Source organism: Syngnathus typhle, linkage group LG8 (assembly GCF_033458585.1).
Source record: "Syngnathus typhle isolate RoL2023-S1 ecotype Sweden linkage group LG8, RoL_Styp_1.0, whole genome shotgun sequence".
NCBI lineage: Eukaryota > Metazoa > Chordata > Actinopteri > Syngnathiformes > Syngnathidae > Syngnathus > Syngnathus typhle.
The window spans coordinates 10,525,143-10,539,560 of record NC_083745.1 but is presented as its reverse complement, the minus strand read 5'-3'; the positions used below and the strand labels follow the sequence as shown (position 1 = coordinate 10,539,560).

The following is a 14,418-nucleotide window of genomic DNA, read 5'->3' as shown; positions in this document are numbered from 1 at the left end:
GATTTATTTAATCATTAGAAATTGAAGTGCAATAAATACTGACCAACCACTTCACTCGTGGATTGAAGTATCTCATCTCAAACAAATATAGTCTTGTCTCTGAAAGTTACTGTAATTACTATGCTCAAAAAAAGAACCTAATATGCTTGATCATGGCAAAAGGCAGTTAGAGATGAGAGCATTTCATCAAAGTGTTCCTAACGTCTAATTATGGAATTCAACTCCTGACATGCTAAACTGTCATCAATCTACCATTGTATACTAGCAGATGATCACACTGCATGCACTTAATAAACTACGTACATATTTGGTGGCTCTTAGTAGTATTGCCAGCCAATCATTGTTTCTAAATTGACAGTAAAACCCATTGAATGAAAGTGCTTGAAGATCAGCAAGTGCAATTATACAGAAGTAAACCAGAACAACTATTCCAAAGATGATACGCATTGTCAGCCTCTGTGAAGAAATCATGAATTAGCAGTGCATATATATAATTGAAAAAATAATCTGTGGGGAGCCAACATGCATGGATTTGACCTACTATAACTAGAAAGGATACAAATGCTTACAAAATAAATAAACACGGCATTATCTTTAATTTATGACGTACAATGCCACCAAATGTAATGGTCAAAATCAAGTATTCCCCACACCTCTGCTTATTTGGTTTTGTTATTATTAATCGGGCATCTTTATATCTAATTCTATTGTTCCACTTAGCATGTGCCTACATTTCCAAATGGGCGAGCAGGCCCTGCTATTGACCTTAGTTCATCCATTCATGGTACAGATGGGTTAAAAATGATAACTTCTGCCGTACAAAATGGAAATCAGATCAAGACAGTGTATCAGCATGTCAATTTAACGTTCTTGGGAAGGATATTTTGCAACTAAGTACAACTTAGTACAACAGGGGTATCCAATTCATTTTTTTCGGGGACCGCATTGTAGTCATAGCTTTTTTCGAAAGGCCATTATGACTGTCAACCCAAATAAATGTATGAGTACCTCATATTATATCCAGTAAAAGCTACAAAACAAACTGACAAATCACTCGTTTTCAAATCAGACGAGTGAAAACTGGTCAAATATTTCAAAATAAAAATATTAAAAGTGAAGACAATTTAAAATTCTAGTAATGACACAAATTTGATGCACAATTTGTCTTTGCGGGCCACATAAAATGATGTAGCGGGCCGTATCTGGCCCCCGGGCCTTGGGTTTGACACCTGTGACCTAGACCCTATGCTGTTACCTCATCACGGAGTCAAACAAACTGCCTAGCAACTTGAGTGGCTATGGATATCTGATCACCTTCCTTTGTCACGGCATTTCTCGTCCAAGAAGTCAGACATACACAATGCGTTTAAAGCTAAAAGTAAAAATAATGGCCAGGTACAGTAGTTGGAACATGGCTATTAATTTAACCACCCCCACTGTGACCTCCAATCTTTCCACTCAACTAAGAAGTGTATTCATCACTTCAAATCAAGCCAGAGACCAACTCAAGCCCTGAAACAACTCTCAATGCTTCTGTATTAGTTGCTGGATAGTGACTTAGGACATAATACACCCACCGCTCACATAACACGTGAAAGCAGTTGCTTGTGTGTTTGTGCAGGACCTCATGTGTTTATGTATTAGAATGCCTACCGGATGAGGACATCTGCTGAGCTAATAAACAATAATCTTGACAAACAGTCACTGTCCAATCTCTCGGCCCACCCTCATCATCACACCGCTGAAGAATCTATCACTGGCTGGGCCAGGGACATGACTGACAGAGCTTTGGACCGCTGGATTGTACTGTCCTGGAGCACAGCCCAGCTGCTAGAGGACACAATGATTCATGGTCAGAGGGCAACCCAGACGGAGCAGCTCGGGAAATGAGCAGCACCCGACAACACAACCCGAGCCTTTATTGATACACAAGCTGGAAAAAATGATGGACCTCTGCCAAAACCTGACACCGCTTTTAGGGTTATGATGATGATGATGTACTGTTGCCTCAAACTGTAACTATGCCCTTCCCCGCCCGGCTACAGCAGTGAAGAGACAACTAAGATGATAATGATGAACATGATGAGAGCAAAGGTGTCCAGATTGCTTGCAGTAATAATGAAGACGTGACGTCCTTCACTCATGAGTAAAGAAAAAGTCCTTCAAGTTGTTAGTGAGCAGCATATAAACAACTCGGATGATTGAAATCTGAGAAAACAGGCCTTGAGGAGCCACCCCACTGTTTTAAGGAGGGCAGAAATGTTATGCCCCCCCCCCCCCACACACACACAGTAAAACAAGAAGAAGAAAAAAACTGCCCTTGAGATCAATCTAATAAAAAAGATTTCCTGGCTTTTGACAAATCAGCTGAGAGAATCCAGCATCATCAAATTGCTCTGTCAATCTCTCCAACCACCAGGAATGACATCAAATAAATCTTATAGAGGACTCTTAGTGATGGTTTACTTGGCTACGCCACAATACTTTCACTATACGAATACTATACTGTATTAAGATCATCACCAATATCTGTATCAGTCTGAAAAATCGGACTACCCCAGAATTATAGCGCTGACAGACAAAAGTGAAATCTATTCCTGCTCTGAGTAGGTACACATAAAAACATCCGGATAGAAGACAGCTGGTTGCGATCACTGTCCCATGGTATTTTCACACGCTTTGGCTTGTTTTCTTTCTCAGTTTATGTTCACAATACTCAGAGGAGAGATGACAAAGATAGTTTTACGGTACTTTCTTCAATGTACAGTTGTACGAGATGTAGAGCACTGTGACAGCCCACACTGACTCACCAACAGGCATATCTTCGTAGATCAGAAGGTACGTCGAGAAGAAGTAGTTCAGGAAACGTGGCGGCTGGTTGGATCCTGTGAGGCGGGAAAGAAAAAACAGGCATTCCTATTATAGCCTCAAAACTTTTGATGTTTTTTTTCTCAACATTTTACTGCACGTTTTATTAGTCATATTAAGTATTAGTTAATGTTATCAGCAAAATAAGAAGAATGTGCTCGTGTGAAGTGAGAAAACTCCAAAGCACCTCACAATCATTGAGCAGGAGTTTGCCATGCCATCGTTATAAGTGGTTCGAGACATACAGGTTATGGGAATATTATCAGAACTTTTGCAAGGAACCATAAAAACAGTTAACGTTTTGTAATTACATTTGTTTACTTTTACTTTGAATGAAATCCTACATTAAACATCCAAACATTGATTCATTTATTATCATTCAAAACATCAAATTATCAAACACAATGTTCATTATGCTTTTTTAACGCAAAATATGTAATGGCTCAATCTAATGTTTGTTTGTTTTTTATTTTGATACTTCTTCACCTTTAAAGATCAATGTAAATATGTAAAGTAACAATAACAACAATACCTCAATTCAACTTTAGGTTGTCTCAATAGAGATTCTAATAAATAAAATGAAATGAGCTACATAAATAAATTATAATTCTTTTCTCATTAAAATATACAATAAGATTTCCATTGCCATTTTGACATGCAGAAGGTGCAGAATGTGAAGTTGTTCATTGACGTGAGAGAGAAATAAAATTGAAGTCTCCACTCAACGCACTGACTTCGACCTGAAGTTTGAAAATATAAAAAAAACTTTTCTTAGTTTTCCAAAACCTATTACTTTATTTAGGTGAAGAATGACAGACATATGAGCCAGGAAATATCTATCTGTATCCCCACATTTTTCTATAAATGCATATGTATTACTGTAACATCAATGACCAACTTTTTAGTCACTGGCCGTGCGTCGAATCCTCGTACATTGAACAAAGACTAACGCTAATGAAGTTATGCGTGGAAGTCACATTATTGCCACAACCTGACCAGCTATTAAAATATTCTCCCTGAAAACAATGTCTGTCTGATTATTAATTACTCTCCACGATTGTTTATACCTTCCATAGTGCATGCTCTACTACAACTCTACAAATTTGTGAAAACGGGTTTCGCGAGACCAAATGTCATGCTTGCATCATGAAATGCAGATAAATTGTCGCCGGTAAATAATTACAGTAACGATCATCGATCTAGTTTAGCAGACGAGCGAGGGCAATGTGCTAATGGATTGGTAAAGACGAGAAAGGTGAAGGTGATGAGGAGACAGCAAAAGGGAGAAAAATGATGTCTGAACAAAACCAGCATGCAAACACAAGGTGTCAGATAAGAAACAGCACAAGGTTCCAGTTATTAAAACAAACAAAAAGAAACAACAACAGAAAATCAACTCATGGCGGTTGATGGAAACATGCTGTGGCAGTCACTTAATAACGTTCTCTACTGCTTCACCGCGGCGTGTGATTGGATGTGTCTCCTGTCTGTCACTGTGAGACGTTTAGCGTGACTTTCCACTGCACTAAAGCTCCTTCACTATGTCCGACTCAGACACTCATAGGGCGCACTCAGCAAGAACACAAAAAACATTCCGAAGAAGTTTGTAGGACAATCGCAGACAAGGCACATAAGGAACAAGGAGAACAGAAAGAAGAAAGGCAGGCAGAAATGATGAAATGTGAAAGCAACGGCACTGTCTGAAAGCAAAATGGATCCACAAAGGTACAAGGTGGCTTTATTTGCTGTGGCGGAAGAGAATCCTCTCGGAGAAGTAGTTATGAGAAATTGTCCAAAAAGATGATTGATGGTAAATTGTTACATTGAACAAAAGATTTTTACAATTAAAAAATTTGTCACAACTACTATATGTGACAGAGAAATGATTTTTTTAATCTAATTCAGTGACAAATTATACACATCAGTAATTCTGAATTTTACCGATAGCTTTCTGGCATTAGTGAACTAATCTACTAATCTAGTCAGATCATCTAGTGCGTCGTTTAAAGGGATTTATGGTGATTAAGTTATATAGCACAATGGATGGCGCTCCTTTAGAATGGAAACTATAGTCTTTGCTGAATTCAAAATGAATATTAATAGAGAGTAGAGCTCACCTTCACATGAATGTAGAATAAGGAAAGGAAGAAGGAGCTTGGCAAATGTCATCCTGCTACCAATGCCCAGACTCAATGACATCACCTGCACCTGAAAAACACACAAAAAAAAAACATTTGGTCCTTGACTTTTTCATGTATTTCATGATTCATGATTCGATATCGGTAAAGATGTGTTAATGCTCTGATACGAGTGTTGATGTTCTTTGCATTGATGGTGAATTAACCACACAAAATTCACACTTATTGCTTGTTAAGAGACATTTCATTCTTTATTTGATCATTTCCAAAGCTAAGCTTTGTCCTGTCATCTCTCCACTGTTTTGTACTTAGTTTCTTGGTTTTTGACTTTTCCTTCCTGATTTTCGTTTGCACCTTATTTTGAAATTGAAAGATATTTGATGAGATCCACTCCTGTCTTGTCTTGCATTTTCCGTTTAGCCTCCACCGCACTAGTTTTTGAGAGAATGACCGAGACCCAGCGGGAAGCACACGCCCTCTGCCTGCTCGCTCACTCGCTCGCCATCGGCCTTCTGACAAAGCCCCCTCAGACAATAAGTCCTCATGTTCGTTCCTCCCTGTGCCTCTCATCTGAGTCCAGTGTTTTTTGAGCCTCCTATGATCATTTTCAGTCCTTCCCTCCCTCCATCCTTGCCTTTCACACAATCTTATTCCGATTTCAAAGAGTACAGCCTGAACTTTTTAATTGCCCTCCCGATTCTGACTTTGATATTCCTTTGTGCTTTGTCTAGCTTGTCGTCAGTGTTTTCCTGATCTGTGCATGCCCTCACCGAGGTATTTCTTTTCCATCTCACCTTTACCCGTTTGGCCCTTTTTAAAGTATTGCCTGCCCAAGTAAAGGTCATTGTTGTGTTCACCAGTTTGTTTGTCACCTGTTTTGTCATCACCTTGTTCCAGGCCTCTTTTTTCCTAACCTCGTCCCAAGCCTGTCACTTCATGGTGCAAGTCTGTTTACCCGCTCCAGTGCCTGCACACTCTGCCGCCCTTGTTTCTGCTATCCTCCAATTTTATTTTAAATAGACCCCAACCTAGCCTGCTTCCGTCGGTCCACTCGTCTCTGGCATCATTCTTATAATCAGTGGTTTAATTCTCAGTTCTACCTGATTCTGCCAGTCTCCTCGAGCAATTGAGTAAAAGTGAACTTTCAGTCTTGTTGAAATAGTTCATTGCTCACTTGAGACATATTTTTTTCACTTTTAATAATTTAACCATAATGCCAGTCTGTGCTTCCTCAACTTGAAATGCTATTCCATGCGTTGCCTCAATTAAATTGATTATTGTGGCACAAAGCAGGTTATTTTTACTTAAAATACTTTTGATAGATGAATTTGAGACACTTCAGACAGATTTTGAAGGTCTGCGAACCCTTTCATGACATCTGTCTCCATCCCCACCCCCACAAACACTCATGTTGTTCATCTTACTCTTTTTTTTCCCTCTACAATCGACCAATGTCCTTGTGCAGCCTTGCAATACTGACCAATCTTAAATGTTGGCAATTTAATTTTGAAGGGTTATCTTTCTAAATTCCTCAACTCCCAAGTGCCCTCAGTGTTTCAGATGACGGTAGCTTTTGAATGCAAAGCACATACCTCTGTTTTTCCCTCTACTTATCTGACTATAAAATAGAAGAATACAGATATGCACTCAGTAAAATATAAAATGCACATGCATTATGTTGCCGCTTTCTGTCTATTCATAGTGGTGCTTTTAGAGGTACCACGTGGGATTAAATTCAGACAAAACAAAGATTGACAAAATAATATTAAGGAGATGAAATATATTGATTATAGCAAATGCCTCTGTATGTTTGCTTTTAATTGATTTTCTCTGTCTTATTGGATTGGTTTTTTTTTCACATACTGTAACAATTCATAGAAAATATTTGCATTTGTTTATTTCAAAGAAATTTGAAAAAATAAAATTCTATTTAATATGGGACAAAAACAAGTACCATATTTTCCGGACTATAAGGCGCACCTAAAAACCTAAAGTTTTCTCAAAAGCCGACAGTGCGCCTTATAGTCCGGTGCGCATTATAGTCCGGAAAATACGGTACATGATGTGTGCACTGATATTAGTTAAGGCTGGGTCAAGACTTACTCATCGAATACAGTCATTTCCCGATATGCTAGCCACTGTGACATGCTGCCTTCAGTCCATTTAATTTCCTTCAGTTATTTTATTGATAAAAAAAAGAAAAAGTAAATTTGTTCCTAAGAGTTCAAGTCTTTGTATGTGTAACCATTCAGGGGGCATACTGAGCAAATACTACCATTTCACCTTTTAGTGGTCTTGTTTCTATTCATTTGTATGAGTATATGGCACATCTCAGGCAACTGAGCAGGGGTGAATCCAATTAAGTGAGGCATGCACACAGGTTAGTGATTGGTGTAAAAACACTATTAGGACATGCTGGGATGTTCCTCTCACTCACTTATGGATGCGGCAATTAAACTGTGTAGGAGAGGACTAAGCAGCGGGGTGAATGCTGATGCAAGCTGCTCCCCACCGTGGTACTGTGCCACTCCGCTGACTATACTGTCACAATTTATTAAGTCTTCACTTCTCTGCCAGGGTCCGCGTTCATTTTATGCTCACCTCCTTCATCCATGACAGCTTCTCATGCCAATCCCACACTGCCTTTTTTTGTCATTTGTTTTGATTGTCTGTCACTTTCTTTGTCTACTTAGCCTTTGTTCATACAGCAGGTCAATTCAAATTGTTTTGCCGCTACAGAATCTATATTGGGTTCTTTTGGCTGAGAAGACATAATTTCGTCTGCTTTTGGACGCATCGTCTCTGTGATTGGCTGAGGACCAGTGTGAGAAGGCAACCAACCCAAAATGAATTGTGCTGTACACCAAATCACCAAGGATCCCAATGAGGACAAGTGAAAAAGAATGGACAGATGGAACTATTTTGGATATATTAAATTAAATCCAGTATCCTGTAGGTAACCCTGAACTAAATGTAGACTATTGAGAACACATATGGCCCCCACTGAGCACAGTACATCTCTATCTAGCACCACATCTACCGTATTTTCCGGACTATAAGGCGCACCTAAAAACCTCAAATTTGCTCAAAAGCCGACAGCGTGCTTTATAGTCAGGTGTATGCGGCCCGCGTCTAAATTTAAACTGGCCCAAAGCATTGTGTCATAAAATCAATCATAAGTGGCCCGCTGAAGACTATGAATCATGAATCAAAAACACTATGGATAATTATTTTGTGATTATAAAGTAATTTGTTGCGCCTGAAGTTGAAAAAAAAAAGATAAAATGGAGACTGATTTGGATTAAAAATCTGACATGATGCAACCTGTCTTATTTACTGCAGTGACAAACACCAATATCACCCTTCTTATTCATACAACAATAACAACAATAAAACAAACTTAATACACCTAATAAAAATTTCAGTCAACGTTCATAAAATTGTTAATTTGTTATTATTTTAACTTTAACTTTAACTTTTAAAGTTTACTGATCTATCGGACTGTTTTGTTTTGTACTTATTAAAGTAAGCTTTACATGTTTATTTTATGTGTTGTGTGATATTAACATTATTGATATTGTTTTCACTATGTCAAGTTATTATATTGTGATTGCATTAATGGTGCGCCTTATAGTCTAGTGCGCCTCATATATGGACAAAGTTTTAAAATGGCCATTTATTGACGGTGCGCTTTATAGTCCGGTGCGCCTTATAGTCTGGAAAATACGGTACTTAATGAGTTCTACATTATATTTAAAGGTAATCTGTGATTAAGGGTGTACATTGTGCCGTTTGTTCAGAATAACAGCAAATTATTGATTATATGGCCATTATTTCTGATTGGCCTTAAGCTCAAAAACTGTCCTATTACTTGAAGAAGTGTGCCTCAGTTATCCCAGCAAATAAATGATCTTTTTCAGTCTTTCTTCTGTGCTCATGAAAAAGCTGCCAGTCATTAGCACGGTGATCAGAAAGATTAACAGACATTCGGCTTCGTCAAGTGGGATGGCGTTGCAGTGCTGCTCTGATGAGCTTGCATAATGACTTCTGTCCCACCTTCCTGATCTCTTTATCTCAAACACGACATGACACTTAAAGGCTGACTCGGCAAAGCTCATTTGAATGACATGGTGACATTTTTGACAGCAGATCATGTAGTGCTTCATGAATAAAACGACATGGTCAAACACTGTAAAATGGTGACTACAAAAGCCAGTGAAGTTGTGTAAAACAGAACACAATGAGGTGTGAATCCTTTTCGATCATTCAATTGAACACACAACAAACACAATGCAGTAAATTTCTTTTTTCAAATTGTTGGTTATTCTATGTTGTTTGGGTCTAATATTCTTTTATTTTTTATGCCTGAGAATGCTGAGACATGGCCAAACTGTTGGAATGCTGAAGTTGAGGAATGCTCTAAAACACCAGGTCGATGTAAACACGTATTACCTTGAGTGGGAATAAAAGGAGCATCCCTGAAAGGCTCAGCTGTTCATAAGCAAGGTTGGGGCAAAGCTCAATAAATTGTGAACAACTGTGTGAGCAAACCTGGTCCTGGAGAACTATTTTCCTGCACGTTTTTGATGTCTCTCTTCTCCAACACACAGTACAGTGGCCTTCGAGGACCAGAGCAGGACAAACAATTTAAGAAAAACATTAATCAATACTCAATTGCAAAGATTTTAACAATTTCATAATCTACGGTCAATTATGTCAATAAAAGGTAAAGAAATTGTGAAAAGATTTCTACATGTCAGCAGCAAGGCCAAAACACAAAAGAACATGAAATGCTCTTGACCTTTGATCGCTCAAGCGACACTGCATTAAAATCTGCTATCATTGTGTCAAGAAAGACATTCAATAGTGTTCAGTGCTTAATTTTTTAGTCAATCGTTTGTGGTTGTTTATCAACTACAGTCTCTTAACCATCATATTTTGCAATCGGCTTATTTGCAGCAGAGGCCTATGTGTACAGAAGACCACATAAACACAAACAGTGTCAGAGGGCAGACAATGGCCTGTAGAAACTCATTCATCTCCTTTTGTTTCTCTCGACATCGGCGTGGAGTCTGAGCGCCCTTGTAACAGCTGATGGTTTTGTATCTTGTGCTAAAGTCAAAACACACCATTTAGGAGCTCATCTTCAGCACAGATGACCTTTGCATCTAAACACTTGACCTCCCTTCTGCCCCTTATATTTCACCCTCACTGTCTTGGATTACCACCTACCATTGCAGTCACATTTCTGGACAGCATTCCGTGAGTGAATATAAAAATGAGAATTTGTCACACACCACCGCCATTTAAGTTGCTGCTTGCTTGTTTTATGGCAGGATTTAGTTCCACAGAAGCGTACATATGATTCATGAAATTATATGCGGTGGGCGTACAGAGATTAAATTGTGCACAATGAAATTAATCCATCGCTCACCTTTGGATGTCCAAATGATTAATCCATCCATCCATTTTGTTCACACTTCTAATTTGGATCACGCAAAGATGAAGCCAATCACGGCTGAATTTTGACTAGAGGCTGGGCAGAACTTAAAAGTCATTAGAATAAATAAAGTCACTTGGAATCACACATTAAAAATATTTTAAGACACTTCTAGAAAGCTATCAAAAGTATTTAAACTATCAGTGTTTTTTTTCTTTTGATTTTTTTTCTTTACATAGTCTCACACATGTAGTTGTCAGAGCAGACCTAAACAGAAACACTTTGCCGTGCGACTCATTATTGAACTCTAATGCAAACTTAAGACATTTGTCACATTTCCCCACTTTAAATTGTTACTTATACATCTCTCATAATGCTCATCAAGAGCACAGTTAACTTTGCAGATAGAATTTTAACAGGCATTTTTAATTGTGCAAGTGCATCCAATGATATGTTCAATAACACTATTCAAATTTAAACGCATCAACAAATCCATAACCAACTATTCAGATACATTACAGCAATAAAGATAAACAACATATATTTTTGGGGTCATAGTCTGATTTAATCCAATACATATATGTAAAAAACAAGTTTATATTTAGAAGTCGTCAGACTCTGGCAATGAATGCTGAGCCATCCCCAAAGGACGAAAGCTCATCACAACTTCCACATGGCAACGCAACAAGAATTATTACAGGCACCATTCCAGCAACCACCACCACAAAATAAACAAGTTTCTCCACATCGTACATCTCCTTCTCTCCCTTTCCCCACTCGACACTTTTACGCCTCTCCCAATTTGATAACACTGAAGTCCTTCCTTGAGCTCACATTGCCTTGCCTCCTCTCCGGGACCTCATAATGCACAGTCCTCTCTTCCTTATATTGTGTTTCATTTGAGTCTGTCAGTCAGCATGTCAGATATGGACTCTCCATTTGAGATTTTTTTTTTTCGTATTCTGAATGAATTTCATGAGTGTGACGCTCAATGAGAGTGACACTCAGAGAGACCAAGAGTCAGAGACATACGCTCACTACATAACAAATACGGAAAAAGGCTGTAGCTTGCAGCCTATCACTCTCATAAAACCTGTATTTCTTCAATTAATAACGACAATAACAATATTTCTTTTACACATTTGTTTAGAATGTAAGTCTTTCCCGTTCTTAGATTTAACAGGAGTGACAACCAGCAAATAAAACTAAGACAGGCAATGTCTAGCCAGTACGTTTCATCAACAATAAACAGAGTAGAATAACTGTAAATTAAATATAAAGAATATATAGGTTTGATTCTCTTTTAGCCCTGCCTATTCTTTTTACTTCTGCTTGTATGTCCTACTTAAATAAAATTGATATGACTCTGTCCAAAGATCTAATGGAGTCTGCTGTCATCTACTGCATCATGATTTAAAAACATCCATACATCATTTTTCCAATTTGCATCAAACACGTCTTCACTAATGTTGTATTAACTTTAATAAATACTATGGACTCAATAAAAGGGAAATGACCTGCAAATGAATGAGCCAATGAAAACAAACAAAGTAACACCACCCTTTTATCATAAAATTGCATTAAAAATGAAAAACTGTGGAGCCATCACCGAATTAAACTAAAGTCGCATCGAGTTACAGATGCATAAATAATTAAGTGCTCACCAGCAGGCACATCTGAAGTCACTGTGCACCTACCTGAGATAATACTGTTCACCTGACACCTCTGACCGCGCATGCGCCCTATCAACCATTTACTCGCCACTTAATTACGCCCGAGTCTGCATAACAGAAGTTGTAGGAAAACTTTGTCATCACATTGAACTGTCATGTCATTTAAAAACAACTAATATTAAGGATCATTGACAAGTATAGTAAAACAAATCCAAAGTGTTAAATAAACGTGATTTAAAATGCACAAGAAATGCGCTATTAAGTAAATGACCCCCCGCCCAAAAACGCGCTCCAACGCAACAGTCAAGCCCACAGGGGAGTCAACTACATATTGCGTTGATGATGATGATGATGATGATGATGGTGGTAATTAGGCTAAAGTAATTCTAATCCTACCTTCCTAGTCCGGGTCCGTTTTTGGCTGACAACCTCTAGATTGGATCTCTTGTCCCGCTGTGACGCCTCACCAAGAATGTGATCCCCTCTTTTCCTCGCTCTCTCCCTCCCTGCCTCTCTACACTATCTCTCCCGCTGCCTTGACTCGAGCACCGTGCACCTCGCCCTGGTCATCACCCAATGCACACTCGCCATGTTGCAAAGGAGACACACACAAAGCTACAAAAGCATGTACGCACTGCAAAAGCGTGCAGCTCGTTATACAACTTGATGTAACAACTGATAACGCTTTGAAACAGGTGAGTGATTTTTTCTACTCAAAATTGTGGCAAAAAAAAAGATATAGATCAAAAACAGTAACTTAAGCACAAAGTTTGTTCCTGTATTAGGTAGTTCAGTGCGTTTGCATAAGAGCAATTACATTTTTGGTAAAATGCGTAACACAGTAGAGGCTGAAGAAAAAACATGAAAACTTTCACAGAGGCAGACCCAACGTTGATTTCACTTGCAGTTTGATTACCTTGAGGTGGGTGTGTTTGACAGGTGGATAGAATTGGCTCTCAATTTGTCATTATTATTATTATTATTATTATTATTATTATTATTATTATTATTATTATTATTATTATTATTATTATTATTATTATTATTATTATTATTATTATCATTATGATGATGATTGATTATTATTATTATTATGTTGAAAGCAGTCTTTTTTGCCACAACAATAGCGCCATCTAGTGTAGGGTGATTAAACTATTTCAAGATAAGCTTGCGCTTACAATAATGTCATACATGACCATTCATATTATAGCACTGCTGATTATCAGAGGAAAGTTATGGGTTGTAATGTTGGTGGTGGTGGCGGAGGAAATGACTCATTATTAAGTTCAACATAAATGAGTCATTCAGCTTTAATGTAAAGACAAACTATATTATGAGCAGGGGGTGAGTTTTTTCCACCTAAATTGTGCTACCCTCTAGTGGATTTTTAATTTACTGCATGCGCTCCTATTTTCAGTGGTCTATGACTTTCTCGTCTTAACCTTGCATTTTGTGCATTTAACCAAAAAAAGAGGCGTTTAAATCGATCTTCAAAACATATTTTTCAGATCACTTTACTTGAGTGATCGAATGGTCATTCGTAAAGTGTCATGTGCATCGAATCCTAACAGTAAATTAAAATACTACAATTAAGCGTGACCAAGTTGGATAGAATTAGAAATAAGACCATCAGAGGGACAGAAAGCTGAACTTGGTTTTGCAGACAAATTGGAAAGAGTGAATAATCGAGTGTACTTGTAGAATGATGATGGTCTGGACTCTGGAGGATGCAGCTCCCAAAGATGTTTTTAGCTCCAATGTAATCTCAGATTTAACCGAAGAAATGAAACCCGTTGCTGTTCATATTATTGACATGTTACCCAACTTTCAACGCTGAGCAGCTGTGTGTTTATGCACCGAGTGAAAGCCAGCCTGAGCAGTGCAGTAGGGTGCTAATGACCAAACAGCTGTCATGGTGCCTGAGGCTGAGGACATTTTGGCCTCCGAACACTGGCACCCTTTTTTCTTTTTTTTTTTTTTCAGACTTAATTGCTAATTGCGTGTCAAAACATTGAATTGTGCGAGTGGCTTGATCTTGCACAGTAGCCATCGATGGATGTGTCGCTGTCCTATGCTGGAAGATTGAGGCTGTTTATTGTCTACTATTGGCATACTTCGGTTTATTATTGCTTGTCTAATCCATCTGCCATACAGATGTTTTAGAATGGCAGACACATAGAGTTTTTATTTGGCACATGTTCACATTGTGCTTATCACAGTACTATAGGTCAAACATTTCTAGCATCTTCTTTCATCCATTGCTGTAAGAATTTTTATTCATATTGACATTAACCAATGC

The 14,418-nt window shown here is 38.2% G+C and overlaps 2 protein-coding genes across 2 annotated transcripts in view; one reads left to right on the top strand and one right to left on the bottom strand.

Moving 5' to 3' along the window:
- Positions 1-5,067, bottom strand: part of cdh23 (cadherin-related 23) — a 113,803-nt gene extending 108,736 nt beyond the window's left edge. The window contains exons 1-2 of the mRNA XM_061284542.1: positions 4,986-5,067; positions 2,811-2,885 (exon numbers count right to left, since the gene is read on the bottom strand). Of these exons, the coding sequence (XP_061140526.1) occupies positions 2,811-2,885; positions 4,986-5,067 (157 nt within the window). The remainder of the gene's footprint in view (positions 1-2,810; positions 2,886-4,985) is intronic.
- Positions 1-14,418, top strand: part of vsir (V-set immunoregulatory receptor) — a 292,760-nt gene that overhangs the window by 93,513 nt on the left and 184,829 nt on the right. The window lies entirely within an intron of this gene.